The 27,261-nt window shown below is 50.1% G+C and overlaps 12 protein-coding genes across 12 annotated transcripts; 6 read left to right on the top strand and 6 right to left on the bottom strand.

Annotated features, from left to right (window-relative positions):
• Positions 1-78: 78 nt before the first annotated feature.
• On the top strand, positions 79-3,364 carry HO133_006489 (uncharacterized protein; the record flags this gene model as incomplete). Its single annotated transcript, XM_037297387.1, has 4 exons — positions 79-335; positions 391-2,837; positions 2,995-3,115; positions 3,202-3,364. 4 exons carry the CDS (start codon positions 79-81, stop codon positions 3,362-3,364), a joined length of 2,988 nt encoding a protein of 995 aa, XP_037147512.1.
• An 865-nt stretch (positions 3,365-4,229) lies between these two features.
• On the bottom strand, positions 4,230-6,654 carry HO133_006488 (uncharacterized protein; the record flags this gene model as incomplete). The annotated part of the gene is made up of 6 exons (XM_037297386.1): positions 4,230-4,417; positions 4,476-5,429; positions 5,482-6,151; positions 6,201-6,427; positions 6,490-6,574; positions 6,625-6,654. 6 exons carry the CDS (start codon positions 6,652-6,654, stop codon positions 4,230-4,232), a joined length of 2,154 nt encoding a protein of 717 aa, XP_037147511.1.
• Positions 6,655-7,691: 1,037 nt separating this feature from the next.
• HO133_006487 (uncharacterized protein) lies at positions 7,692-9,938 on the bottom strand (the record flags this gene model as incomplete). The annotated part of the gene is made up of 7 exons (XM_037297385.1): positions 7,692-8,476; positions 8,533-8,732; positions 8,805-9,017; positions 9,088-9,235; positions 9,289-9,394; positions 9,445-9,793; positions 9,844-9,938. 7 exons carry the CDS (start codon positions 9,936-9,938, stop codon positions 7,692-7,694), a joined length of 1,896 nt encoding a protein of 631 aa, XP_037147510.1.
• A 1,854-nt stretch (positions 9,939-11,792) lies between these two features.
• HO133_006486 (uncharacterized protein) lies at positions 11,793-13,672 on the bottom strand (the record flags this gene model as incomplete). The annotated part of the gene is made up of 5 exons (XM_037297384.1): positions 11,793-12,051; positions 12,125-12,738; positions 12,791-13,235; positions 13,307-13,521; positions 13,601-13,672. 5 exons carry the CDS (start codon positions 13,670-13,672, stop codon positions 11,793-11,795), a joined length of 1,605 nt encoding a protein of 534 aa, XP_037147509.1.
• Positions 13,673-13,870: 198 nt separating this feature from the next.
• HO133_006485 (uncharacterized protein) lies at positions 13,871-14,419 on the top strand (the record flags this gene model as incomplete). The annotated part of the gene is made up of 4 exons (XM_037297383.1): positions 13,871-13,989; positions 14,054-14,077; positions 14,098-14,196; positions 14,245-14,419. 4 exons carry the CDS (start codon positions 13,871-13,873, stop codon positions 14,417-14,419), a joined length of 417 nt encoding a protein of 138 aa, XP_037147508.1.
• Positions 14,420-14,455: 36 nt separating this feature from the next.
• Positions 14,456-16,095, top strand: HO133_006484 (uncharacterized protein; the record flags this gene model as incomplete). The annotated part of the gene is made up of 3 exons (XM_037297382.1): positions 14,456-14,492; positions 14,640-14,972; positions 15,023-16,095. 3 exons carry the CDS (start codon positions 14,456-14,458, stop codon positions 16,093-16,095), a joined length of 1,443 nt encoding a protein of 480 aa, XP_037147507.1.
• A 366-nt stretch (positions 16,096-16,461) lies between these two features.
• On the bottom strand, positions 16,462-19,302 carry HO133_006483 (uncharacterized protein; the record flags this gene model as incomplete). The annotated part of the gene is made up of 4 exons (XM_037297381.1): positions 16,462-17,280; positions 17,334-17,856; positions 17,904-18,936; positions 19,242-19,302. 4 exons carry the CDS (start codon positions 19,300-19,302, stop codon positions 16,462-16,464), a joined length of 2,436 nt encoding a protein of 811 aa, XP_037147506.1.
• A 721-nt stretch (positions 19,303-20,023) lies between these two features.
• HO133_006482 (uncharacterized protein) lies at positions 20,024-20,754 on the bottom strand (the record flags this gene model as incomplete). Its single annotated transcript, XM_037297380.1, has 4 exons — positions 20,024-20,036; positions 20,089-20,265; positions 20,319-20,388; positions 20,622-20,754. The coding sequence occupies 4 exons, from the start codon at positions 20,752-20,754 to the stop codon at positions 20,024-20,026; spliced, it is 393 nt and encodes a 130-aa protein (XP_037147505.1).
• Positions 20,755-21,248: 494 nt separating this feature from the next.
• Positions 21,249-22,558, top strand: HO133_006481 (uncharacterized protein; the record flags this gene model as incomplete). The annotated part of the gene is made up of 6 exons (XM_037297379.1): positions 21,249-21,392; positions 21,448-21,472; positions 21,532-21,544; positions 21,690-22,142; positions 22,221-22,300; positions 22,449-22,558. 6 exons carry the CDS (start codon positions 21,249-21,251, stop codon positions 22,556-22,558), a joined length of 825 nt encoding a protein of 274 aa, XP_037147504.1.
• A 381-nt stretch (positions 22,559-22,939) lies between these two features.
• On the top strand, positions 22,940-24,151 carry HO133_006480 (uncharacterized protein; the record flags this gene model as incomplete). The annotated part of the gene is made up of 5 exons (XM_037297378.1): positions 22,940-23,020; positions 23,187-23,227; positions 23,289-23,603; positions 23,676-23,806; positions 23,865-24,151. The coding sequence occupies 5 exons, from the start codon at positions 22,940-22,942 to the stop codon at positions 24,149-24,151; spliced, it is 855 nt and encodes a 284-aa protein (XP_037147503.1).
• Positions 24,152-24,900: 749 nt separating this feature from the next.
• HO133_006479 (uncharacterized protein) lies at positions 24,901-25,443 on the top strand (the record flags this gene model as incomplete). Its single annotated transcript, XM_037297377.1, has 2 exons — positions 24,901-25,272; positions 25,393-25,443. The coding sequence occupies 2 exons, from the start codon at positions 24,901-24,903 to the stop codon at positions 25,441-25,443; spliced, it is 423 nt and encodes a 140-aa protein (XP_037147502.1).
• Positions 25,444-25,672: 229 nt separating this feature from the next.
• On the bottom strand, positions 25,673-27,040 carry HO133_006478 (uncharacterized protein; the record flags this gene model as incomplete). Its single annotated transcript, XM_037297376.1, has 1 exon — positions 25,673-27,040. The coding sequence occupies one exon, from the start codon at positions 27,038-27,040 to the stop codon at positions 25,673-25,675; it is 1,368 nt and encodes a 455-aa protein (XP_037147501.1).
• Between the last annotated feature and the right edge of the window lie 221 nt (positions 27,041-27,261).

Here is a 27,261-nt window from a genome sequence, read left to right as displayed (position 1 = left end):
GACAATCCGGACATCTAGTCCGCCTTGCTCAACGTAAACACTACGAGCACTACATTCCGAGAACAAGGGAGCGTCGGTATGTCCGGGCGTGGTCCACGCGGTCCACGAGGCGCCGGGCGTGGGGACCAATCACGTGGTCGTGGTGACGGGGGCTTAAATCCTTATGGAAGAGGCCGTGGTGATGGTGCAAATCCCCAAGACTTTGGCCGTGGAGGACGTGGTGACGGTCGTGGAGGGCGCGGTGATGGTCGTGGTGGGCGCGGTGACGGTCGTGGAGGAGCATCGTTTAGGAGGTTAGGCGACGATGAGCACACTCCAGGCTCCAAAATCTTCAGGTTTGTCCTGTGTTCTTGTTAGGTACCTTCCTCACTGACGTTCGTCATACTTCAGTCCCCCAGGAGAAAACATTACACCGGAAGCGGAGGTTGAGACCAAGGAAAATCAAATTGTCAAAGAGAACCAAGGTCTATCTTTGAGCACGCTCTCGCTGGCAGACTTCCAGCTACCCCTCCGACCGGGGTACGGAGTCGCGGGCACTGTCATCCATCTACGAACCAATTACTTCAAGATGACGATCAATGCTGGGAAGAAGCTGTTCAAGTATACCCTTACGCTGACGGCCAAGCACAAAGAGCCCAAGAAGGACAAAAAGACAGGGAAAGTTAAAGCACCCCTAGTGCCACCAGAGCGTTCTAGGAAACGTCGGCAAGCTTTTGCGCTCCTCTTCCAGCATCAGGATTTCCGAAGCATAGGTCACGGGGTGGCCACAGACTATGGCTCAATCGTCATCACATCCAAGGAGCTTCCTCTCGATCGCGATGGGACCAAGGAGTACGTCATTGTTTACCAAGAGCTAGAAGATCGGGAGCCTGCATCAAATCCAATCCTTTACACCTTCAAATTTTCATATGGAGGACTAGTCCCAACGACAGAACTTCTTCGATACTTGGCTTCGACCCCTACTGACCCCAGCGACTTCACAGGAAAGGAGGACGCAGTCCAAGCCTTGAACATCATTGTTGCTCGTACGGCCAACCTCAATACAGGAGTCTTCCAAAGTGGTAAAAATAAGTTCTTCCACTACCCTACCGACCCCGAAACATACGACAAGCTCGGGGCCGGTCTCATTGCTGTCCGTGGCTACTACTCGAGTGTACGCACGTCTACCCTACGGACCCTACTCAATGTCAATGCTCAGACTTCGCCCTTCTACCCGGCGATTAATGTGCTAGATCTCATAACACAGCATGGACGTGGTGATTGGCTAACCGTGGAATACTTTCTCCATTTGCTCCGCGTTAAGACAAAGTACATGAAGCACAAGGATGGTACCGATGCAGTCAAAATCAAGACCATCATAGGCTTCTCGCAGCAACTGGATGATGTCCTTGACAACAAGGGCAAAGTCGTGACTGATGACAAAGGGAACGTTAAAAAGCGTAGGAATCTACAGGTTAATCCATTGAACGCACAACAGGTGAAGTTTCAGTGTGAGGAATTTGACGGCAAGATCTTAACAGTTGAGAAATACTTCAAAGATAAGTACAATATCACGCTCAATACAGCACAAGCCTGGCTGCTTAATTGCGGCACAAGAGATAGGCCCGTCTGGATCCCGCCGGAGCTGTGCGAAGTAATGCCTGGTCAAGCATTCAGAGGCAAACTGAGTGACCATCAGACATCACAGATGATTCTGGTCGCCGCGAGAGGCCCTGCTGAGAACGCCCGTCGAATAGCGAACGGCGCTCATAGGGTTATTGGATTTCGAGGCAACAACCCAAGCTTGGCGGCATTCGGCGTTGGAGTCGACTCCAAGATGATTGTGATCCAAGGGAGAATTCTTGAAGCACCCCCAGTGACGTATGGCAGAAAATCTCAAATCACCCCCACTGAAGCATCTTGGAATATGAGAGGCAAGCAGTTCGCAAAACCAATCAAGATCACGAAATGGGCGTTCTTAAAATTGGGTGGTGTGCGTCTTGAGAGCAACCACATCGACTCGTTCAAGCGGGCTCTGAAGGATTATGGACTCGGAACCGAAGGTCCGTCCGCTCCTCAACCCTTTGAAGCTCCTCTCCCTGGCTCAGAGGACGCAAACGACGCTTCTATCGAGAAAGTTTTCAAAGCTATGTTCAGCACAGGAATAAAGATGGTTTTGGTGATTTTGCCAAATTCCAGTTCAGTCACCTACGCCCGCGTGAAATATTGGGGGGACGTCAGAGCTGGGATCCACTCAGTCTGTGTTCTCGCCGAGAATCTCTCCAAAGGCGCACAATATTATGCCAACGTTGCACTCAAATTCAACCTGAAAAATGGCGGTGTCAACCAACTTCTTCCAAACCAACTAGGGTTTCTGAACAACGGGAACACGATGGTCGTCGGTATTGATGTGACTCACCCGGCACCCAAGAGTATGGAGGGATCGCCCAGTATTGCGGCGGTGGTGGCAAGCATTGACAACGAATACGGTCAATGGCCTGGTAGCATCCGCTGCCAAGATTCTAAGAAGGAAATGGTATCGACATTGAAATTCATGATGCAAGAACGCCTCAAACTCTGGATAAAAACCAACAACCGAGGGCCAGAAAAGATATTAATCTACCGTGATGGTGTCTCTGAGGGTCAGTATAAGACTGTGCTTGAGGATGAGTTGGAGCAGATTCGGGAAGCTTGCAAGGAGATCTATGGGCCGAGGCCTCAGCCAAAGATCACCATTGTAATTGTCGGCAAGAGGCACCATACTCGATTCTACCCTACGGATGCTAGGACCGCTGACAATAAAGGCAATCCCGTGAATGGAACGGTGGTCGACCGGGGAGTTACCATGGAAAAAGGCTGTGAGTACTTTCACTTTCCTCCCTGTTTCGAGCAAGACCATGAGTCCCAGACATGACGCGGAAATTAGACATGCCTTTGGTTTGTGTTATGGTCCTGACTTAGTCCTTGCAAACCAATTGAATGTGACAACGGAGGGGTTTGCTGACTCTACAATAGTCGACTTTTTCCTCCAGGCACACGCTGCCCTCCAAGGCACGGCGAAACCTTCGCACTACGTCGTGATTCTTGATGAGATGAAGCTTGGTGCTGAAGAGCTTCAGACCATCACTCATCATCTGTAAGCTTTTCCTCCTGCCCTTTTTCCCTTTCCATCTCAGAGAGAGAGGCACGCCTGACCTGTGAAAGCTGCTATGGTTTTGGAAGGGCCACAAAAGCCGTGTCGATATGCCCACCTGCTTACTACGCCGACATTCTTTGCGAGCGCGGCCGATGCTATCTTGCAAAATACGTCAACGGACGTTGGCCTCCAGGCAAAGAATTTGACTGGAACGAAGCGCCTTGGACTGGAGGTGTCCACAAGGAGTGAGTCTCATTTGCACGGCTCCATTCTTGTCGATCCTAGCTGATCAGCTTTTAGATTAATCGATTCGATGTTCTACATCTGAATGGGTGATTCACGTCGGCTACAGCGCCGCTACAAAGATGAACGACGAGACAGATTAGGCCATATACAGCTCTGGTGGCTCCTGCATCAGTCACTCGAACTCCCAGTTACGACACCCGGTTCTTGCATTGCTTGCATTTGCACCTAATCCATGGTTTCGAAATATTTGAGGCGGCCCCGATTGAATGATGGAGACCATGGACTTACTTTCTTTTTCTTTGTGGCGATTTGGTTTCTTGCGTTTGAGCATGACATTCAAATGCGGATGATACGACGGTTTCATGCCTTTTACGAAATGATGATTGACGATCGATGTTGATGGGTCCCTTGCATGATGGCAGAGAGGGTCCTGCTGCCGATCTGGAAGACTGCAATTCGAAGCATCCAAGCGAGTCTGTTATCGAGCATTATTGAGATAGCAATGAAAGTATTCATACCAAATCGTTGTCCCCACGATGCCACGTAGAGTGAATCCGCAAGAGTGTCGGTGCTGCACACAACAAAGACAAGAAAAGCGTATTCCAGCAATGTCCAAAGCATGCCACCGCTCCCTACGAATGCTTTTCGTATATCGAACGCAATTGACATCGCCATAGGAAGGCTGACAAGACTTCAAAATCCGTTCTTTTCCATCAGGAACCATGGTATGATACACAGGCAAGCCAATGCACCCCTAGGCGGAGTATCTGACCACAAATGCGCTCATGTGACGCCAGAAGCAATGCCAAAATCTCGGTACTTCCTGGATCTCTCACTGACATCTACGCGGAAGAATCCTGACCACATTTCACGTCTTTTCATCCTCACTTTCAGTATCAGTGTCCGTTTCGCTCGTGTCCTCGGCTTCGCCCTCAGTGTCACTTTCCTCGTCACTCGACTCAGCGGTAGCTGTGTGTTTCTTTGGTCGTTTCGGCGGTGCAGCAAGGCCGGAGACGCCGCCGGTCTTGAGGGCATTCATTTGACCTGCTAGTGAATCTATGAATTTTTTACGTTAGTTTGTGTCTCGATGCCGGCGGGAGATGGAAATGCGTACCCTCTTCAGGCTCACTGATCTCATCCTCTTCATTGTCCATTGCGACAGCCTTTGCGCTATCTTCCACTTCGAGCACGACCTCTCTCTTACTGTCCATCCCGATATAGCTATCACAGACCAAATGCATCACGAACGGATACTTCCCCGCATGCGGCGGGGCTTGAAATTGCATCTTGAAAGTCTGCATGTTGAATGTTGGATTGCCTTGGTCATCGAGCAAGGCTTTATTAAAGGTGGTCATTGTGAAGGGTGGCACGGCGACCTTGCCCATCTTGCTGTCTGCGAGAAAGACGTGCCAGCGTGGCGAGTGATCACGAGGGAAGTAAGGTGCATATGCCAGCGGCGGTTGCAGTGGCTTTTCTACGTCCGATGACGGAGCTGCATCACCCTCACGCAGTCTCGCCTTCCTACCCTTCCCAGATGGTTTGCGACCAAGAAGCGCATCGAGATCATCCTCGTCTGGATCGATATCCTCAAGGTCTAGTTCGTTCACTTCAGGAACGTTGGCTATGCCGGGAGGGATCACGCGAGCTTTGACGACGAATTGGACGAGCGAGCCGGTGGTGACGAATCGTTCACCCATGACTTTAAAGAATACCTTTTCAACATTGAGTCGAGGAAATTGGCGAGCCACAGCAACAGCATCATTGTATTGAGCCGGCGTCAGAACCCCAGGTTGGTCAGTAGCAAGCTTGCGCCGCTTGTATTCTGGCAATGACATGAATTGTTGGACGGTCAAATGCTCTCTTGACAACCGTACTTCGATCCTTCGGGCGATTTCAGGTGTGACATGTGGGAGCTGGAGGAGGGGCGAGGCGTTTGGAGGAACGGCTTGAATGAGGTGTTGTGATACGCGATAAGTGGAGAGCAGTTGTGGGACGCTGCCGAACGCGAGAGTGATGGCAGTGAAAGCCTCATTCAGCTTCAAAGCGAGAGGTGCAGCTTCGTATTTCTCTGCGAGTTTTTAGTGGTTATGTATTGGGCGAGAGATTTTAGGAACACTGACCATCATCAAGTGACGACCCATCCAGCCTTACCCTTCCGAGATAGGCCCAGACGAGAGCAGAGGCTTTCCTGCGAGCGCCTTCGTAGCCTTGAAGCTTCTCTTGATCTCTAGGCGTGAGTCCTGATACTGAGGGATCAGGACCGTTTTCCCGCGCGATGCTCTTCTCGATCTTGCCCAAGCCTGAGTCCATCTTATTGCCACTTAGAACTTCCTTATACTCCTCGCCGCAACTCAACGCATTGACGACGTCTCCATCTGCGAGATCTTCCCTGTATTCCTTGAACAGATTGCCCGCACTGGCGAGGAGAACGTTCTCTTTAGTCACACGCTGTGTCCCGTACCACCACTTCCCCACGATATACGGCAACAGAACTCCCAGAAGCAAACCGTATACCAGTAGCACGTATTTTCCGTTTCCATCTGTGACGATGAACATTGGTAGAGCGATTCCAATACTGAAGCTTTGTTTTCCATCTGGATGGCCGTACTGTATGTAGTTGTTGCGGATTTCCTCGTCAGTCAGAGCTTTGAAAGCTTTGGACACTTCAACCCAGTAATCGTTGACATCCTCGGCAGTCTGGTTCTTGGACTCGTCAATCACCGCCTTGTCTGGATGGTAAACCCTCGACAGATCTCGATATCGTTTCTTGATCTGTGCCTCGCTTGATGACTAGGGACAATCAGCGTCCAGGTGCTAGCACGGGTTTCTTCCTTCTTACTCTTGAAATATCCAGTATACTATAGGGGTCCCATATTTTTGGCGCAGTTGTCTTTGTAATCATGATCAGGTACATCATCCACGCCATTGTCAAGTAGCCCATAGCCACTGTTGTAATCCTCTTCAGCCTCCTCTCTCGCCGCCATTGCTTCCTTTTCTGCCCTTGAATAAGAGCGTCATCTGCAGGCTTGAAATTGGACTTGATTCTAGGGGCAGTATCCTCTATGTCTAATTCATCATCAGTGTTTTGTTCCACTCCTCGCGGGCGAGTGGATAGCCGGGGCTCTGACCTTTGTCCGGCTTGAGGAGGGAGTATGACAGGGGAAGGGTGACGAGGGCGGAGATGGTGAGAATGAAGTAAGGAAAGAATTGGCCCTGATCCTTTGTCAGCACCTCATTATTTCCAGAGAAGCAGGACCAGGGACCTGCTCGTCGTAGTTGTAATCTGTTGACATGCTGAAGACTTGGGCGCCCTTAGGCGCAAGCTTTGCTGTGCTGATGCCAGGATACTTATGATGAGTGCGGGAGACTCAGGCTCCAAATTAGGGGGGAGAGAGTTGAAGAAGGGACGTAGTCATGCGGTAACAAGGAAGAGTGTGGGCGTGGGTGTGGGTGTGGGTATGAGTGATGGGTGTGGGTGATGGGTAGGGAGACCCAATGGGAAATATGATACTCGTACTCTTTGTCCTTGAGGCCACTGAGCCACTTTATCCAGCCCAGATTCCGGGCCGACTTTTATACTTTAGACTTTCGGGCTAACCTTCAGCCTCAAGGGAAGGAAGATACCTTACAGTACTGTACAGTAAAGTATATCGTATAAAGTATACCTACCTTAAGGTACAGTAGGACTACCCTAGGCGTAAAGCAGAACATGGCCCCCTCGGCAAAAATGTCACGCTCTCCTTTGACTCTCTTTACTGTCAAGTAAATGTACTGTCTTGTTTGATTTGTACGCAACCGCTGCGTGGAGCGTTACAGCTACTCGTCATCTACCCATAGCATACATGAGCACGTTTGCCTTGACAGCATCTCACGAATTGCGGAGAGGGTAAGTTGGAAAAAAGCTTCGAGATACCTTCACCGGTTCAAGCTCTCCGACCTAACTCCGCGATTGTCATCTGCTAGTGCTGCTGCCACTTGCTTGCTTCTCTTTGCACTTGACTTAAGATTGTAGGTAAGCAAGCAAAAGTAATTAACGTATAATTAATTATATTATTTACTTTGCTAGGTCCTTTTTTCATTTACCCCTTTCCACCTTTTCCTCTCTCACCGCAGGTGCCATTAGAACTACCGCGCAAATGGGTATATACACCCAGGAATCGATTTGTCCAAAAACATTACACTGTGTAAGAAGTATCGACTTCAAGCGATATCGACTGGCCGAGATCATACATCATGTCTTCATCAAGGAGTGTGATAGTCGTAAAAGGAGTGCGAGGCGCATAGAATAACCATCTTTCTGTATCCAAAATACAAGCCATTCGCTGGCCTCTTAGACCAGCGCCATGAGCGCAACCAAGCCAGCCAAAGCGGCCACTGCAGGCTTGTTGGTGGGCGCTGCACCCTTGAAAGCGAGCGGTGACGTGGAAGTTGGGGTAGATGTTTGTACGGGGTATTCGGGTTGACCCTCAGTTGCTTCAGTGATAAGCGGAGCGCTTGGTACTGTGGTACTGGCGGGCGTAACTTCCGGCGTACTCTCAAATTCTGGTGTCTTGGAGGTCGCCTCAACCTCCGGGGTGATCGTTCCTGTTTCCGTCTCCTTCTCCGGTGTGGTCATGACTACAGGCGTTGGAGAAGCTGGCGTCTTAATCTCGGTTTCAGTCTCCTTTTCCGGGGGTAGAGTACTGAGTATCGTAGTTGGGGTCTCGAAGATGGTGGTTTCGATCATAATTGGAGTCGGAGCTGGGGTCTGAACCTCGGTTTCAGTCTCCTTTTCCGGGGGTAGAGTACTGAGTATCGTAGTTGGGGTCTCGAAGATGGTGGTTTCGATCATAATTGGAGTCGGAGCTGGGGTCTGAACCTCGGTTTCAGTCTCCGTTTCTGGGGGTGGAGTACTGAACACCGTAGTTGAGGTCTCGGAGATAGTGGTTTCGATCATGATCTGAGTCGGAACTAGGGTCTCAACCTCGTTTTCAGTCTCCTTTCCAGGTGTGGTTACGAGAATGGGTGAGGTTGTGGTTATTGGAAATGTAGATATCGAACTGGTCGTGATGGTGAAGGTCTGCGTGATAGGTACGGTTTTGGGCGTCTCGCTGATTGTGACAACAGTGCTGGTTACTAGGTGATTCGACGAGTTAGTTTCGAAGTCTTCTTGCGTTCCAAATCACACATACCTGGGCAAGAGGTGGTCGTGTAGGTTATCAGTTTCGTGGTGGAAACGACCGTCTCGACTGACTTGGTGACGACAGGCGTAATGGGGACGGGGATCGTAGTAAGGCTAGTTAGTACGGTGGTCTTTGTAAGGGTGACAGGCACTGTCGAGGTTGTAGATTCTTTCGTGATGACGGTTGAAGTCACCGGACAAGTCGTGGTACTGTTGAATTTGATTAGCATTTACTTCAAGTTACTAAGCAAATGTTGAATCGCGCTAGAAATTCACACTCACGTTATGTACACTGTGCTCGTTGTGAAGCTGGTCGACTCGGTTGATTTGGTGACGATGGGTTTCGTCTTGACAACAATCTCCGTGGTATTAGTCACTTGTTTCGGAAGTGTCATAATGCTGGTGAGTACTGTGGTTTTCGTGAGGGTCGTTGGCACAGTGGTGATTGACGATTTAGACGTCACGACGGTGGATGTCACTGGGCAAGTGGTACTCCTACATAATATCAACGTCAGCGCTTCTGTTGGATTTTTGATCAATTACGAATCGCTCCGGAAAAGCTCACGTTATGTATCTCGTTGTAAGGCTTGTGGTCCCTGTGGTTTTAGTCTTGGTCACCGGGACCCTCGTGATGCTCGTTATGACGGTAGTTTTCGTTTCAGTAACGGGGACAGTCTCCGTTGTGGAACCAGTCGTAATGATGGTCGACGTGACTGCCCGATTCGTGTTAGTCGAAAACTTTCCCTGAGTGCGTAGTAAAGCTCACCTGGGCACGTCGTAGTGGTGATAAAAATGGTGCTCGTGGTATAACTGATGGTCACGGCACTGGGTGACGTAGGAATCGTCTCGGTCTTGGTTTTAAAAATGGTGGTCTGCCCCGTTTTTAGCTCCTTCCCTGTTCCACTTCCCAAGAGATACACACATTTGAGTAGATTGGAGTCTCGCGAGGTAGAGAGACGGAGGGGACCACCACAGTGGTTCCATTGGATGGCTTCAGTGGAGGGGGTGTAACCGATGGTGGAGGTAGGGGAACAGTCCCGATCGAGGTTGTCTTCTTTGGTGGTGGTGGTCGTGGTGGCGGAGCAGTCCCGATCGAGGCTGTCTTCTTTGGTGGTGGTGGGGTGGCAGTTCTATAGCAGCCTCCCTTGCAACTGGTGACTACAATGGTGGAGGTAGTTAGGGTTGTGTGATAGGCGCTTCCGGAACTGATCGTAAGAGGGCACGTGGTGACGGTGGTGTAAGTGGTCAATGTCTCGGTCTCGGGATAGGAGCTATCATATGTTAACATCGAGGGTGTCGATGATGTCAGGTACGAACACACGTAGAGGAATTCCAACCTGGAAACCACCGATTCTCCAAGCCGTTGGCGGCGACAGTAGCGGCGACAACGGTAGACAAAGTGAGAAAGGACTTCATTATGGCGAAGCGCTGCACAAGTGGTAGGAGTGTGGAAACGGAGGAAGAAATGGTGGATCTTGTTCAGGGGAACAAAACGAGAGAAAGAAGAAGAAGAACCGTAGCGAGCGAGTCCTCGCTACCTAAAGCGAGTGTAAATCAGGTTACAAGAGGAAGGAAAAGAGGCGGGCAGAGGCAAGATGATAAAGGCATCCCAGTTGCTTTGGTCTACAAGCACTGCAGATGGATCGTCCCCATCTATTCAAGCAAACGATCACGTCAGACGGACATGACCAGATCCTATCGTGTGGCTTCGTATCTGCCAGCTCATGCATGTCATGGCCTTGCTAGTGGTATCCCGTCCTGGATTGGCGTCTTGGAGGCTCGTGGAAATTATTGTACGATATTTTTTTGTCTCTCTCTCGGAACTAGCCTCAGTATCCTTTTCTGCAAGATGCCGCCAAAAAACAATTGGCGTCGACATTAAAAGCAGGCTGCAGGTCGAGAAGGCCATGCCAAGGGTGGAAGAAAGCTAGTGGCAGGTAAGCGAGCATCTCAGCATCTGCGGCCCTAACGACGCACATATAAGGGAACCGTGAATTCGCAAGCCCGCGACGGATGAGTAGGAGTTCCTATTTTTCCATTTAGCATCTGCTCATTGCATGAATTACTAAAGCGGTGAGCATATGCGAGCAGAGATATCGTTGTGCCCGTTATTTGCCTTGGCAGTAGTATGCGCAGATGTAGAGAATGGTCCTTCCAGCTTGTTTCCCAGGTCAGTTGGAAATAGTAGGAACGCAAGGGCGATTACCTTAGCTCAGAAGACAACCACGGAAATCGGAGATGTCCAGGCAAGGATATCGAGGGTGTGAAGCTTTCCCATGTGCTGTGGCTCTTAGCGACAGAGGACGGGGTTCTTTACCACTCGAACACGCCTTTTGGCTGCTTCTAAACATTGGTCGCCAACATTTTCGGGTCTGATGCATGAATGTGTACGACTGGGAAGAGAAGTGCCGCTTTTTCTGACAAATGTCTTGCCTGTGTGCTAATGAGATGGAGGTAAGAAGAATAATGTGTGGAGCGCATGGGCAAGGGATGGGCAAAGGATGGGCAGTCTTCCGCACTCACCGGCTGAAAAGAGTGGTGGTTGACAACATGGATAGAGTATAGAAAGAAAAACGTGATGGCGGGGCAAGCTAAAGTACCCCGCCATCTCCTATCTACAGTTAGCCTCGTAGAGCAGCGATCGACAAGCCCCACATTCCTTCCCGTCAGTGCACCACCAAGGAAGACATTCGAATATAGCAACAACGAAAAAACAAAGCATGGGCTTTCTTTTTGGTCTTTTAAAATTACCTTTGTAGCTTGTCAACCATCCCACGATGATTTCATATCTCAACATCCTGTTCATCGTAGGCAGTAACTATGGATGTAGCAATGCAGTAGTGGGGCCCTTAAGTGGATTTCCTAGCATATGTCCTCAGGTCTTGGTGGATCTTGTGTCTGACATGCATGAGCCAGACCGCTCCCCCCCCTTGCTCCGAGCCGGTGCAGGATATAAGGGAATAAACCTGCGGGCATATAATGTGTCTGCCTTCCATCATTTTGGCTACATTTGAATCCTAAAACATGGCCCTCACCGCCAGAAAAAGTTGGGAGGACCAATGATGAGGACAAGAACATGTCCGCAACACATAAGTATAACTTGGCTGCCAACCTTCGAACCCAGCCGAGTCATCGCGCTTGGACGTTGTTCTTGAGCTGTGCCTCGTATCCTTGTCGGCTATGATATGTAGCTAGTCAGTGGCGCTCACGTAGCGATTTCGCCATTGATACTCCGTATTCGAAATGATGTCAATAATAGAACACTCCATCTCAGTCGTCGCTCTCGTCGCTTCCACTGTGCCAGCCATTCTCGTATGCTTCGCTGATCTGGCCAAGGCCGTTAGAAAGTGTCTCGCGCTCGTCAAGATTTGCCATCCTGCTGACCACCCTTTGGAGAGCTTTGACTCGGTTAGAGATCCCCGATGTGGTTGAAAGCGAGGTGTGAACCGCAACTTGGGTGAGACCCGGCGAGAACGACAAAATTGGCGGGAAGCTATCGAGGATTGGACACTCAAGCGAGGAGTGATACCTGCACGGGATTAGTTGCATAAGCAAATGTCCTCCGCAGTGGCAGAATCCTTGACAATGTTGGCGTCACGAACCTTTCGATGACTGGCAGACCAGCAAATCGCCTTCGTTTTCGTGCGTAAGTGATCTCGCCTTCCTCCGCTTCTTCATCTCTGGCTGCTTCAACCTTTGTCCTCGTAGTTTCCACGACACCAAAGACATGGTCCGATACATCGTGCTGAGTAGCAAACGGAGATGTGGATCGAGCATTACAACACGAAAGGTCCATGTCCAGTCTTGGCTCAGCGAGCTTCAATCCGTCCTCTTCGACCAGAGTGCCGTTATTTGCTGATGGCGCTCTATCATCAGTAGTCCCATGGGTGGTTGCAATTACGAGCGGCGCGGTTTCGGGATCGAGCATGCTGCACCGCAGCTGGGCAATCCGGTGATTCCCATGAACATTCAACGCTCCCTCCAGGTTATCAAGAAACCCGCGCTTCTGGGTGTCATGCCTTAGTCTTGTCGGCAGTGTAATACTTTCCAATGCAGCCGAGAGGAGTGCTGAGGTATGCCATTGCGAAGTTCGGTCAAAGTGTACATACTGTGGGAGTTGTGTCGGTGGTATTGATAATGGAATGTACATAGATGCATGCGTCGACATCTCGCTGATCATTCTCGCGGCATTGACGGTCCTTAGCAGTTGCTTGGCCTTCTCATCGCAGTCAACAAGTGTTACATCAATGCGGGACGACAGGACCGACTTTCTGCCCTTTGCCCTGCTCTTCTTCAAACCCCCATGTCCATATCGACACCTTCCCGAACTCGTCTCTCAAGCTCTCGACGTATTTGGCTGCAAAGGCGCTCCATGCATCATCTCCACCTGTAAATACCTGGATGCCCTGCATCTGATCGCACTCCTCAGCCCAGACTCTCACGTCTCGATCTAGCAAGTCCACGTCCCTATCCATGCTCGTGAAAAGTTCTTCACCACTTTCCCATTTCTCGAATGGCATAAGTGTGGAACCTAGCTCGTAATCGTTGATTTGCACTATTGATCGCGGATGGTAGAATACGCGATTGAAATCTGACCAGTATCTTACGGTCTCGGTACTTAATTTCTGTGCACTAGGAACGCCTTCGTCGAGGCTTCGTTGGAACTCAGATTGCTCAATGCCAGGATCTTGATGCAAAACAACATTGCCATCCCTATTCTACCGCAAGTCTTGTCAGTATAGTAGTCTCTACTCACGCTTCTCCACATGAACACCGTTTCTTACCAAACGCCTTTCCCTTGTTCAACCCCTCCATCTCCGCTGATCTGCTGGTCATACAAGCCCCCCCATTTCCTTAAACCCCCAAAGCCTCCCTTAAGATCATAAATCAAGGTCCTTGGCGTGTATGTCTCCTCTCCCCTTGCTCCGATACCAGGACGGAAATGTACATCATGGTCAACAGGGGAAGCTTGAGTGCTGTCATACGTAAAGTAGGATTCCTACCAAGAAGAAAGGGGAAGTGCAAGTTAGATGATGTTGCTGCAGAGTTGGCGTTGAGGGCCAGGAGCGGGAAGATACCTGTGTGTTCCAGAAATGAGTGGCGACGTAGTTTGCACGGTGGCCAAGCTGGATCGTCAGGATCTCATGCATAGTTGGGGAAAATTGGGCATCATATCAGAAACATCTGAATATTGGATTGATGGCGAAGTGAGAGAATCGTGACTTTCTACAGAATACTGACTAGCCACTGTATGCACCCCACGACCGCTTGCGGTATTAATAGCGGCACTACTCTACTCGTTATTTTCTGAAGTTAATATTCCATGATCATAACATCTCACTCTCAGCATGTCAACAGCCAAACGACGTAGAGGGCACTCGCTTCATCTTGAACTTCCCAATCGCGATGCAGAAGAACTGCCACCGGTTGCCGCCGTTTTCCTCATTCTTTTCGACGTCAAGGCAGGGTAGGCTTCTGAGAACTCCATAGCTGCTCGGACAAGGGCTTAAGGAATACTAGTTACACGATAGCATGGAAGCAGTCGATGCCTGGGTGTATGTCTACACCCTTCCAGCCCTGAGACTGTGCTGACTGCTACGGTAGTAGAACTCAACGAGAGCGTGGAATACAAATCCCTCCCTTCTGGGCTACACAATGTCCGAGAAGATCTCATGTACGCTGTCTACACTATCATTGCTACAATAAATTGATCAAATGCAAGATACTTCGTCCACGACAACGGCTATGCTGGCATCAGTGCTTTCCTCAACGAGCCCGCCGAGGAGGCGGATCGAAATGCGCTCATGCTGGCTGTAGGAGCACTGGTACCATTGAGCTATGGTAGGCTTGGGAAAAGCTGGAAACACGCCTCGGGATTGAAGGAATTGGCGAAGTGAGTGGGTGTCCATTTGTACTCTTGAATGGTTGCTGACATGGCCAGGACCCTCGTCCAAGATCCTACGAAGACCCGTACGTTATACCCTCCGAGGCAATTTCTCCCCATTGATGCTGTCCTATAAGTCGTCAGACGTGTCTAAAGAGTTCTCTGCTCCTAAGACATGTCTCGCGACTCAGAATCCCTCCCCAAAAAGTAATGCTGACTCCGGCACCATCAAGAGCCACTGAAAGATTTTTGGCTGGCACACAAGCTTCCAAACGAGGAAGACTCGCAGAAGGAAGCAGCAGAATCACCTTCGGACGGACAAGCAAAGCGAAGACAAAGTCAAGGCTCGCCCAACGGCAAAACGCGCAATCGCCATCGTGCTGTCTCAACAGCGTCTGCTCTTGCCCCGCCAGGGCAATCACTGTCATCTCATCATCCAGCTCTTTCACTGCCTGTGTTACTAGACACTTTCGGGCCCCTGATATTTCCTTTGTACAAGGCGGCGCTGTTACGGAAAAGAATACTGCTTGTGGGCCAAGCGCCTGTTGAACTGGCTTGTAATTTTGGTAAGTAAAGTTCTCGAATTACCGTTACTTTGGCTGAAATGTGTCTTCAGTGTACGACATCTCAGTTGTTTCCTGTATCCCATCCTCTGTCTCTGACCTCCTCCCACTCGAACCTCTACCCACTCGCCTGCGGCCACTTTTCGCAGCAGGTGTCCACGACATGGCAACCCTAGCTCAAGGCTCCCGAGACATCAATCCGAGCTCCGAACTCACTGATGAGGGCATGGGATATGGGTGGGTGGCCTGTACCACAGATAACATCCTCTCTCACAAAGACCACCTTTTCGATACCCTTGTCACTATTCCGCCATCCTACTCGAAACAAGCTAAAGAGAAAATTTGGCCGCGCGTTGAAGTCAAGAAGGGGACAGAGATCAAAGCCACACAGCGGGATCTGCGTCGGTACCGTACACTTCGCCGAGAGCTTCGCCGCTTTCCCAGCGGCCACTCTCCGCACGCATCCAAGTATTCAAGCATGGAGCAGACTTCTGACCTCCCCTTCGAAAATGCTCAAGAGACCTACGACGATGCTTCCTCTACTCTTGACACTCAACTCGCCGAACCGCAATCCTGGTCCGCGCTTGCGTACTCCAGTTTTATGTGGTGGGCTTCGGCTGGCGAGAAACGCACAGACCTGGACGAAGAAGCAGATCACGATGCTGCTTTGCTACGCCATTTCGATAATTACCGCGGTGATTCACCCGATCGACCACGGTCAGCAAGGAAGTCGCCCGGCAGATCTCCCGGCGTGGAGGGCATGGACACATCCCCAGCAGGATTGGAAATGACGATTATTGGTTACTTTCACCGACTGACTATCTTGATACTCAAGACACTGTCGGACATCATCGATGCTTCCGATTACTCAGATGAGGATACGGATGATGTTGGAAATGCAGACGAAGATGGAAATGGCGGGCAGAAGAGACGGAAATGTACCAGCAAAGATCTAGAAGACGCGGATGCAGTATATGTGAGCAGCGAAGATATGAGCCGTATGGGTCTTGATATATGGAGCGAGAGCGATAGACACTTCGTGCGGGAGCTGGTGGCTCTTTACTGGGGTAGGAAGACCGACGTCAGGGGCGGAAGAGTTGAGTGTTGTGGGGTGAGGATATGTTGATGCTTGGAGGATGGAAGAATGAGTGGAGAGCTGTACATATGCAAGGTTCCACTTTGGAGCTTGAAGGTATGTGGCTCTCGCTTAGAACACTTCGCGCTCGCTGCGTTAAGATTCCTACCAGTCTATTAATGCCCTTTCTTTGGCTGCGAGAAGCGTGCCCTCCCCCCTCAAACTCGTGAATAAGAATAAGTCGATGCGACCCCCCGAGTTTAGCAAAAAACCAGAGTAGAGACTGCTGAAAGATTTGTGACGTTTGTATCTCTATGTCTTATATCGAAGTGGGCCGGAAGAAGAGTGAAACAGGCGAAAGGGGTATCCAAACAGAAAGAATTATACGATTTCGAGGCAGCCTTTGCCACTCCTGTGTTAGTATTTGACGACCTTGACCTTGTTCAGTAGCTCCTTCGGCAAGTCCTCCCTCTTCACGATCCCAAGCTGAAGGACATCTCCCCAGAAAAACATGGCTCTTTCCTGCGCATAGCCCAGATAATCAAACCCCTCTTCCTCCTCGTGTCCCTCTTCCGGCACTTCTTCTCTGCTCTCTGGCCTCTTTTCATGGGCATCTTGCGCAAGTCTCCCATTCTCTTGGCTCAAGGGATCCGAATCGAGGCGCGCTTCCGGGGCTTGGATGATTGTGGCTTCCGACTTTGGGGTGCTGTTCCTTTGTGCTTCCAATGCCTCGTCCATGCCTGGGACTTTAGCTTGTACGATTCCCCATGCGACCCATTGCGCTGAATTCGCTATCCGCCAGAGGCGCGTCTCCGTTACAAGCTTTTTGACCTCGCTTTCCACCGCTTCGTCTTGCCGTTTCTCTTCTTCTATCTGGGCCATTGGAGCACGACTATCTAACATGAAGGTAGAGATGGAACTTGTAGGGCCATGGCTGGCCCCTAAAAGTGGTGACATAGATGGACGAGTCTGGATTGGAGGACGATGTTGCACATAGGCTTTGAGGAAGCGGTGCTGCTCTTCGGGTGTTGGGTATCTGTTGGCGTGCAGGGCATATGGTCTCGAAGAGTGGTAATCATAACACCATTCAGTGAAGTGATTTGCGAATTCTAAGCCTGGGACGTTAGCTGACGCATACTCAAAGTCGATCACTATCAACTGCTTGTGTTCGTTTGCCGGCAGGAGCAAAGGAGACTCTCCGCTTGGCTCGAGGCGAAGCAGGTTTCCATATTGGGTCTGAATACAATTAGCGTGCACTGTCAAGACACTTCATGAGCCGAGATCCTCACATCGTTGTGCGCAAATACCAGCTTTTGCCTGATACCTGCCGGGCCTCCATACTGGTCGAAAAGCCACTTTCTATACTTCTCCACGGTCCGCCTGAAGAGGGACCATTCGACACCGCAGACCAACCCGCGCTCCTTCCACTCTCCAGAGGGAGGTGCTGTTGATCCTTGCTTGATTGCCAAGATTTGGTTGTCAAGCCATGAGATGACCTCTTCGCATCTATCCACCCATTTGTTCCAATTCCTCCAGATGAATGCCCCTTCTTCACGTTCCTCCTCCAGCAAGTCAATGCCGTCATGGAGCTCACGCATTCGCTTGGCTATTTGCTTAGAGGTTTCGGGAATGCGAAGATCCCTAGCGGTCAATGTCCGCGCGTGGAAGAATTGTTCGAATCTACCGTTGGTGAAAGTACCCAATAAGCGAGGGCCGATCTTCTTGCGAGCCAGACGGCGTAGGATCTGCAGCTCACTCTCTCGGTCAATGAGATGTTCGACTTGAGGTCCATAGATGCGGAGAAGAAGTTTCCTATATCCGGTCAGTCCAACCGTCGACCTGACGATGTGAATGCTTACGGAGGCGGTTTCTTGGGTACAAGAGAAGCGGTGCTGTTCCTTGCAATTGATTGAGTCTGGGAAAGATCTTTGGGCGGCGAAACAACGTATACGGCGTTTGTTAAAGCACCGCTTAGGCGCTCCACATCGATGTCTCCGCCACGATCAAATGGTATTCGCCTCCATCCCCTGAGACGAAGGGTGTGGGATAACCGAACAATCTCCATCTTGAACTGCAACCAGGCTTCTTTTTCTTTCACTGCTCGCTTGTTAGGGTTCAGAAGATCAACATCTGAAATTGCTGCTCCTCCACTATAGCCCAGTGTTTTGGAATTGTCAAGAACCACCTCGGCTGAAGGCACATCAATGTCAGGTTCCTGGTATTCGGTATCCGATGATGCTATCGTTGAAGCCTTTCGGAGCAAACCTCTGGCAGAACCTTGTCGCCTGGATCTTCGACGAGGAAAATATGAATCCTTCCTGTCGTCGGTAGGGGTAAGACTGTCTGCTCCACCCAACCCCATACTGTTTGACAGGATCTGCTCCAACTTCTCCAAAGCCAGGCTTCCTTCGGATACGTCCGAAGAAGTTCTGACATGGCGCTCGTTGTTCGATTTAGATTCGTCGCTACGAAATTGATCTACGAGGTTTTTAGTTGCTTCTGCAGCGTGTGCGAGCTTCGCATGACTATGTTTCTTGGCCTTGTGGGCAGCTTTCTTGCTTTTTTCTTGGTGAAGCCATTCTGCTACTTGCGAGAGGATGTGACTAGCGGGATCTTGAAGATGTGCAACATGGTGAGATTTTTCTAGTCTGACTTCGTTTCCGTGGTCGGTCGGATCTGGAGTGGTGTCCGACTCAACGCTACTAATGGTTGATATTGAATGCAGCGAAGGACTAGAGGTATCGGCCGCTGGACGTCCTGACAAGCGTTTTGACGTGCTCGTACGATGTTGCTTGGAGGACAATGAAGCACGTGACGATTGCTTCCTGTCTGCTGGTACTATTCTGGGACTTGGCTCAGGAGATATACTCTCAGGCTCGGCAATGAGAACGGCTGTCTGGCATGTGAGCCTCTCGTCCTCGTTTGATAGTACACAACGAAGATAGCTAAGAGATCTAGAAGGAAATTTCGAGAAACTGCCAGGGAAGATTTTTCTAGCAGTAGGGTGGGAAGTAAAGAATTAGAGATTGTCAGGGGGCATCCCAGTAGCAGGCACACCCACAATCGCAATGGAGAGCGCTAGACATTCATTTTGGAAGCATCCCGTAAGCCCCAGTGAAAGGACTTCCGACAGACACTGTGGCCAAAACAAACAGGGATGGGGGGGAAGGAGAGAAGAAGGAAGGGGTTAGGCTCACATTTTGACGAGATTGGCTTTAAAGGAGGCAGCAGCTCGGCAGGCTCTTGGACTGTAGGCATTACATGGACAGTCAGGCGTTAGTCGGAATTCAGTAGCTGGTGATTCAGCTATGGGAGCTCGAAAGAGAGGAGAAAATCATGGGAACTGGAAGATGCAAAAAGTTGGCATTGGACCTTGGGCAAGAGCAATACTCTACTTTGGTCCCAGCCTATACTTCAAGCACGTGAACCCTTTATCTATATCTTGGCATTTGCTTATAACCCTAAAACCCTAAAAACCTGAAACCCTAAGGTACTTGTAGAACCCCTTTTCTAGGACAGCCTTTCCTTGATCACATCATCTGGTAAATCTGGGCTTACAGGTAGAGCATTGGGAGCGACGTTTAAAAAGTCTGGTCCATCCTCCAGACACTGCCTGCTCCGCGATTTGGAGGAGACCTTGATTGCTCTACAAGTACTCCGTATTAAAGCTGGAAATAAGCAAAAGGTCTCGCAAGAACGTGGCGTCTCAATAAGAAGTAACGGACGCTCATGAATCATAGATTGATTACTGGGGAGGAGTATCTAAGGCCGACAAGTATATGGTGAGCGGATACTCTCGGGCAGATGCAGTACTAAGGCAAGCAAAAAGCTGTGAGCCCGGTAGTCAAATCTGCCATAGCATTGGTATCATATTTTGTGTTATGTCAAGCTTCCATCGTATCCCAGCTTTTCGCAACCACGCTAGTGTCTCGTTCTCTGGTTATCTCGCGTTCAGAGGCATGACGACTCAATCCATGATCTAGTAGAAGAAACTGTAGTGGGGCCATGAGTATGTCGTCAACGTTGTGAACGGACTAGCCTTACCCAATGATCTTTCCCGCGACGTGCTTCCGTCGAGCCTCCTCATGATCCATGATTCCGGCAGAAGTTGTCAAGACAATGTAACCGAATTGACGCGAAGGCAGCAGCTTGACGACCCACTTCTCAAAGTCCGTTATTCGAACGTTGTATCGTGGAGAGATGACGCCTGTCTTGTTGATGCTGTTGCAGAGATCAGCTACTCGTAATGAAGCATGGGAGGTGAGACTAAATACCGGCCATTGAGCTGGATGACGATCTTGCCTGATCGGTGGTCATCGACCTCCTCGAATTCTCCAATGTAACCTGGGATAGATAGACAAGTCAGCAATGTCGCAATGGATTAAACGTTGGACGTCAGACATTAAATCAGAGAACGTGTAAGATCTTCGCAGATTTGAATATATCGAGTACTTAAAGGGCAAAGGTCGTAAAGTGTTTTGAAATGTTGAGACCATTGCCTAGTTATCTACCCGAATGCGTTCGATCTTGGAAAGGAGAGGAAGGTTCGCCAACGATTACTTGACCGTCTCACGTACCATGCTTTTGCATACAATGTAGAAATTTGACAATGACTTTTGAGCTGGGCCGGATGAGCACTTGGCGCTTGCCAGATTTTTCAGCGTTGTTGATGGCATTCAGCGCATCGTTGAGGACACTTGTTTTGACCATGTTGGCGTAAGTGAGATTCTCAACCCGGCGGTGGGAGGTGAGGTATCTGGCAGAGCGAAGAGATCCATATTAGCCTGTGAGCGCAAAGAGTGCCCTTGGGACAAGGGGTCTTCAGCCCATGTCGTCGGACGAACTCCATGCGCAAAGTATGGTCGGCTCAAGCCTTGTACTATGAGCACCAGTCTTAACGTACCTCTATCGTTAGCTAAGTGCGCGGATGGTCGAAGGTTGAATGTTGAATGTTGAATGTTGAAGGTCGAAAGTTGAAAGTCGAGGGTCCGCCAAATCTTGTGGGCCAGGCTAGGTCCAACCTGGTTAGATATTCGTCTGGCGATAAACGGCGATGAAGGAGGTAGCGCTAGCGACTATCAATCATTGTTGAACGCTTGTGTGTCTGAAATTCTACCATACGTCTATGTTTTAATACCTCCAAATTGTGCCTGAACTGCTTATTGCGTTTCTGTTCATTTGTATTTTCCGCACACCCTGTTATCATGATTGACGAAGCATGCTGCTGCACTTGCGCCACGCTGTTGTCGGTTATTTCGCCACAGTATGATGAGAAGACGGAGAAGCCCACAGTGCAGGATCGCCGGTTGGAATGTTGCGGTCGAGTTATCTGTGGAAAGTGTATAGCAGTATGCTCTCTCAATTTACCCTATATCGGGAGCCTCGACTGATCCCTTGTTGAAGGACAATCCTCGATTTGCGTCTTACTGTGAGCCTCCCCATCCGCAAGACGCAGCCCCATAAGGGAAGACTGAATCTCGATACAAGGCCCGTTCTGCCAGTACGTATCTCCGAAGTCGACATTTCCTCTCACGGACCAAGCCTCGAGTCTTGAGACAAGTCTTGGGAGTCTTCACTCTTGAAACATGTTTCAAGGCTTGATCCACGCCCCAACAGGCAATACTGACTGCAACATTGTTATCTAGAGTCTCATCCGGCCCATCTTCATTACCTCAAGGCCTTCGTGATCCTCCAGCGTACTCGCCGCCTCCTTCTCCTCGTCCCGCCCATGCTACTTTGGCCTCGCTATCGGACAGCGAGGAGCCCCCAGCGTATTCTGCATTGAACATTTTCACGCCACTAAGAGAAGAGTACCGTTCATCTTCGGAAGCTCCAGCAGAGGATGTTTTGCATTTCCTGAATCCTTCCCAGGATTCACTACTGTCACTCTCACTACGCTACGGCGTTTCCCAAGATGCGCTGAGGCGAAAGAATGGTCTTTTCGCAGACCATCTGCTGGCGGCTCGACGAACAATACTCATCCCTGGAGAGTTTTACAAAGGAGGCATCAGCCTGAGTCCTGAACCAATGGAGAGCGAGGAGGAAGGAATTCGGAAAGCGAAGGTCAGACGGTGGATGGTTGCGTGTAAAGTTTCAGAGTGAGTAGTCGTGCCCCCAATTGATGATCGTGGTCTGGACAAGGCTGATCAGCCGTCGAGCATTCCTGTGCATCTCAGATATGACATTGCTCTCCTCTACCTTCAACAGTCAGACTACAAACTGGGTCTCGCTGTCGAGGCGTATCTGGCCGACGAGAGTACGTATTTTCGGATCCCATATTATCCCGTTTTGAAGCAAATCTCGAGTCTTGAGACATTTCTCGGGAGTTTTTACTCTCGAAACATGTTTTAACGCTGGCTATACCTCCTCAAATGGGCAATACTGACACCGAAATTGTAATCTAGAATGGGAAAGGGAACACCCCATGGCGGGAGCATCGAAACGGGGCAAGACAGGCCAGAAGCCGGGGAAGCGGAAAATTGGCATGCAGACAGGTCCAACCGGTCCGCTCTAAAAGTGAGAGAAACTGTCAATGCTGGAACATGCGGCATTACATTATATATAGCATTGGGCTGGAGTTTGGGGTGGATACGCCACAAGGCATCGACGACCGTGTATAGACTGTATGTAGCTTATCATGTGTCGATACGAAGGAGCAGAAGCAGAAAAGCTAGACTGGGTTCCATCTGGTCTCTCATTCACAGAGGGTTTTGCGTCGTCCGGCACTTGGTGACTGGCAAAAGCTGGGGAAGTCTGGGACCTCGGCCCGCAAAGTGGTATTCACAACTCACCTCGCGGTGCTCATGATTGAGGTAAACGAAATAACTTTCTTCTACCCCTTTCTTTCGAAATGAATCATAAAATTGCCATGCATTTTTGACTGACATCTCACATCATGGCTGCCGAAGCAAAAGCCCAAACTGAGCTCCAGGACTTCAAGAGTCTCTTCTCCCTCGATGGAAAAGTAGTGGTCGTCGTATGCGCAACCCCCCCCCCCCCCACCCCAAAAACACCCCGGAACGATACCATTGTTTTGGCTCTCAAGACATGTACTGGGTGCAGAAGGCGTTGTAAATTGGCTAGATCTGTGCTGTGAATCATGATATTGTCTCGAAGCAATGCTGACGCCTGATTACGCATAGACAGGCGGCTCACGGGGACTGGGTCTCCACGCTGCTTCTGGGCATGTTCTTGGTCTCGACCGGTATTGCGTGCGATACTGACGGAAGTCCTCTCCATTGCAGCTTCCTTCAGGCCGGCTGCTCAAAAGTTTACATAACTTCGCGCAAAGCTGCAGCCTGCGACTCTGCATGCGCCGCCCTCAATGCCCTACCAAACAAACGTCCAGGCGCTCAAGCCATCTCAGTGCCCGCCGACAGCGCAAAGGTTGCAGACGTGGAGGCTCTGGTAAAGGAGGTCATGGAAACGACGGACCATGTGGATATCTTATTTGCAAATGCGGGGGCTACGTGGGGGGAGAAATTCGATACTCATCCTGATGGCGCTTTTGCAAAGGTGATGGACTTGAATGTTAAGAGTGTCTTCAATACTATCCGCTTGTATGTGCTCTTTTTCCACGCTGATGGCTGGGCGGTCTCTACAAGTATTACCACTGACGCCGCAGGAAACAGGTTTGCAGCGCTACTTCAGAAGAATGCAACAATGGAGGACCCCTCCCGAGTCATCGTTACCGCCTCTATTGCCGGCCTCGGTGTTGGCTCTTTGGGTGAAAATGCGACCTTTGGCTACTCTGCGTCTAAAGGTATGCCCGCATTCTCCAACCAGCATTGTTTGTCGTTAATGTTCTTTCCCCTCTATAGCGGCTGCAATTCATCTTACCCGGAATCTGGCTGTCGAGCTCGGCCCTCGACACATCCTTTGCAACAGCATTGCCCCAGGTTTCTTCCCCTCGAAGATGGCTTCGGGATTGATGTCATTGCATGGTGGTGAGGCAGAGATGGCAAAGCAGAATCCCAACGGCCGATTGGGCAGGCCAGAAGACATTGCCGGCGCAGTGGTGTACTTGGCGAGTAGGGCATCCAGTCATGTCAACGGAGCCTGCATTACCCTCGATGGCGGCGCATTATGGGGCAAAGGAAGGTTGTAGAGTAGCTCTCTTGCGGTTTTGACGGTCGTACATATGGTGCATGTCCTTGGCATGAACATTGAATTTGGGTTCATGAGGTTTGGTGCCCCGTCATATAATTCAGAAACCTTGTCTGTAATTCTTACCATATATGTGTAGAACTTAGGTTAAAATGCCCGGATTCGAACACGGAACGAGGCTCTTTAGGACCTACCATCTAGCTTCTTCTTCTTCTTCTTCTTCTTCTTCACCTTCACCTTCACCTTCACCTTCACCTTCACCAATCGCGACTCTGCACACCCGGCATCGCTCCTTACACCACGCCAGATCAGCTCGACGCTACGCATTCAACCCTTCACAAAATCTTCAAATCAGGCAAGATCGAGTCAATTTTTTTGGCGGAAATGGCATTTGAACTTAGAAATCTCCAGCACGGACAAAAAAGAGATTGAAGAAAGTATCTGACCACGATCCTCTTGCATTGGTTACTTATCTTTCAATCCTCTGAGCCAAGTTCCCTGGAATCTAACATGCACCAGTCCTCCCAAAGACCTCGTCAGGAGGTGTGACGGTCAACAATGTAAAACCTTTTGCACTCAGCTGGGATACTGGCCCGAGCTTTCTTGCGCAAGCCTTTTGCCTTTTCCACTCATTCATTCCCTATTTTTGCCGTAAAACATGTTTCGAGAGCCCTTCACTCTCCAAGGTCCTATTTGTGACTCGAATCCCAATTTCAAGAAGTCTTAACGGTTTCCCAAAACTTGGAGATCATGCTCCACGCCGTTGTCGAGAACACTTCCTTCGGCGGTGGCAGTGATGCTTACCAAGGCAAATGCGGCTTCGAGGCCTTCACGCATCACCGTCCTGCCGTACCTGTGCCCGGCTGGTTCGAATGCCTGTGTAGCTTTCGGTATCCACCCTATCATAAGAAGCATATGTCGAAAGTCGATGTTAAAAATCCTAGTCTTACGAGGGGAGAGACCTTGGAGGACCAGAAAGTGGGTAGTTCGACAGCGACTACGGTGTCGAAGCTACTGGCGACTTCTGCAAAGTGGGCTACCGTTGCGGTGAATTTTGCTATGGTGGAAACAAGGATTGAGATGCTGAGGTCTGCGATAGGTGGGCTGCGCAACGGCTTAACAGTCAGGGGTCAGCTTTCGAATAAGCGGTGTTCGTGGGAATGTTAATGAACAGGAGCAAAGAGAAGCGGACGATAGTCCATTGAGTGTTTAGGCTCTAGATCACGTACAACTTATCAACAGCGCGGCTTGCATCCGCTACTTGTTCGAGAAGCAGACGGCACCAGTGCATGAAATTGCCAATTTCCAGGCAGCGTGATCGCGACAGATCGAGCTTGCGCCTGGGCTTCGTTGCAAAAGAGTGTCCATGCGAAAGTCGTTGTCATTCAATCCGCGTATCTCTCTATACCAAGTCTATATAGCTTCCGCAACTCCCAATAGCAAATCTCCAATGTCCCATGGGCTAGCAATATCAAGCAGCGACCTCTCAATCGGAAACTGGACGTCAATCACACACAGACCACTACAATTCTTTCTTCAAGAAATGCTCCGGTTTGTGGCTCGTCTCAAAGTCAATGTGCACATATGCCCTCTCAACATGCGGCAAACTTTCCAGCTTCATCTGTAGCGCTTCAGCCACGTCGTGCGTAGTGCGCAAGGTCTCCGAGGAGTCCATGACAATATCGACTTCCACTATGATCCGCGGACCGGAGTGGTAGGCCCGAACGGTGTCAATGGCAACGATGGCGGGAGAATGCGTCATGGAGATGTAGGTGATCCATTGCTGCATTTGCGTGTCTGCTGTTACACCGATGAGGAGCTGAAACTCTGAGTAGGCGGTAGAGAGCCAGAGGTATGAGATCAAGCAAGAAAGCATGATAGCGCCCATCGGATCGATCCACCACTTCAATTTACTGCCACCGACGGAAGTGAGGAGACCAAAGCCGTTAATGAAAAGGTCATTGCGGTGATCTTCCCAGAGAATGCGGATCTGAGAATAGACGTTACGCAGGGTCCAGCAGTAGCAAAACAGCGCGAGCTTTGTAACACCTGCGATGGCCACCGCTATTACAGAGGGTAGATGTAGGGGTTTCGTCTTTTCTGAAGTGCCTTGTTTCAGCTCCATGAGGGATAGAACAATGATGATCCAGGAGACGGCGGTCATAAGGAAGCAGAACACGATGTTTCCCGCGGTTTCGATACGAGCTTTGCCCGAGGGGAATCTTCGAGGGTCGACTCTTTTGACGGCGCGATTGCAGACGATGAGGGTGATGTTGGACATGGGATCGAAAATGGCGTCGGCCATGGTGGTGAACAAGGAGAGCGAACTGCCAGCAGAAATGGCGGCGTAGGTCTGCAGGACAGCGAGGAGGAGGTTAGCGACGAAAGAGCCTCGCACAGCGATCTGGTACTTGAGATGGTTTTCCCCTTGGAAGATTTTAGCCAGCCTTATGTGCTCGTCGACGGGCTTGAGCCATTTCTGGATATTTTCATTTTGATTCTCATAGAAGTCCTGAAGTTTCTTAGCCTTGTGCGCCTCTTTGTTCAGAGTGATAGGACCGTAGCCATCTCTTTTCCGAGAGGTATTTGCACGTATTGCCTCGATCTCGCTGTCGGTTTTGAGCTTCGTAGAGAGCTGGTAGGGGTCATTGTCATGGGAGTAATCCGGAGGCTGGTTCTCTTCATCCGACGAGGAATTAGTGGGATGGCGAGGTATGGGGTCGTTGTCGTTGGAGCTGGGCTTGGCAGATTCGAAGGCGGTACTTGTGGCTCGTTGAGCGGTAGTAACTGCTGGGGTTTTACTCGTTGGGGCTGTTGGAGTGTCGGATCTTGGAGGCTGGCTATGGGCTGGATTGGGATACATTGGTATAGTATTGGGAGGGTCGGCCATAGCGATGGGCGGTGGTGGGGACCAGTCGCTACTTGAGCGATAAGTTGTATGAAAGATGATGGAGTGACAGCATGATTCCGTAATGATAATGATAATGATGATGCTAATGCTTTTTGTGACAATATGAGGACCACTCTACTTCTTGCTTTATTTTATGGTGCTTATAAGATAAGTTGTTGTGTGCCTTGCTTTCATGGTCGAATGCTGATGATTGTCTGTGC

Source organism: Letharia lupina (assembly GCF_014066315.1).
Source record: "Letharia lupina isolate WasteWater1 chromosome Unknown contig_24, whole genome shotgun sequence".
NCBI classification, from domain to species: Eukaryota; Fungi; Ascomycota; class Lecanoromycetes; order Lecanorales; family Parmeliaceae; genus Letharia; species Letharia lupina.
Note: the sequence above shows the minus strand (reverse complement) of the source record. Positions and strands in the feature narration are given on the sequence as shown.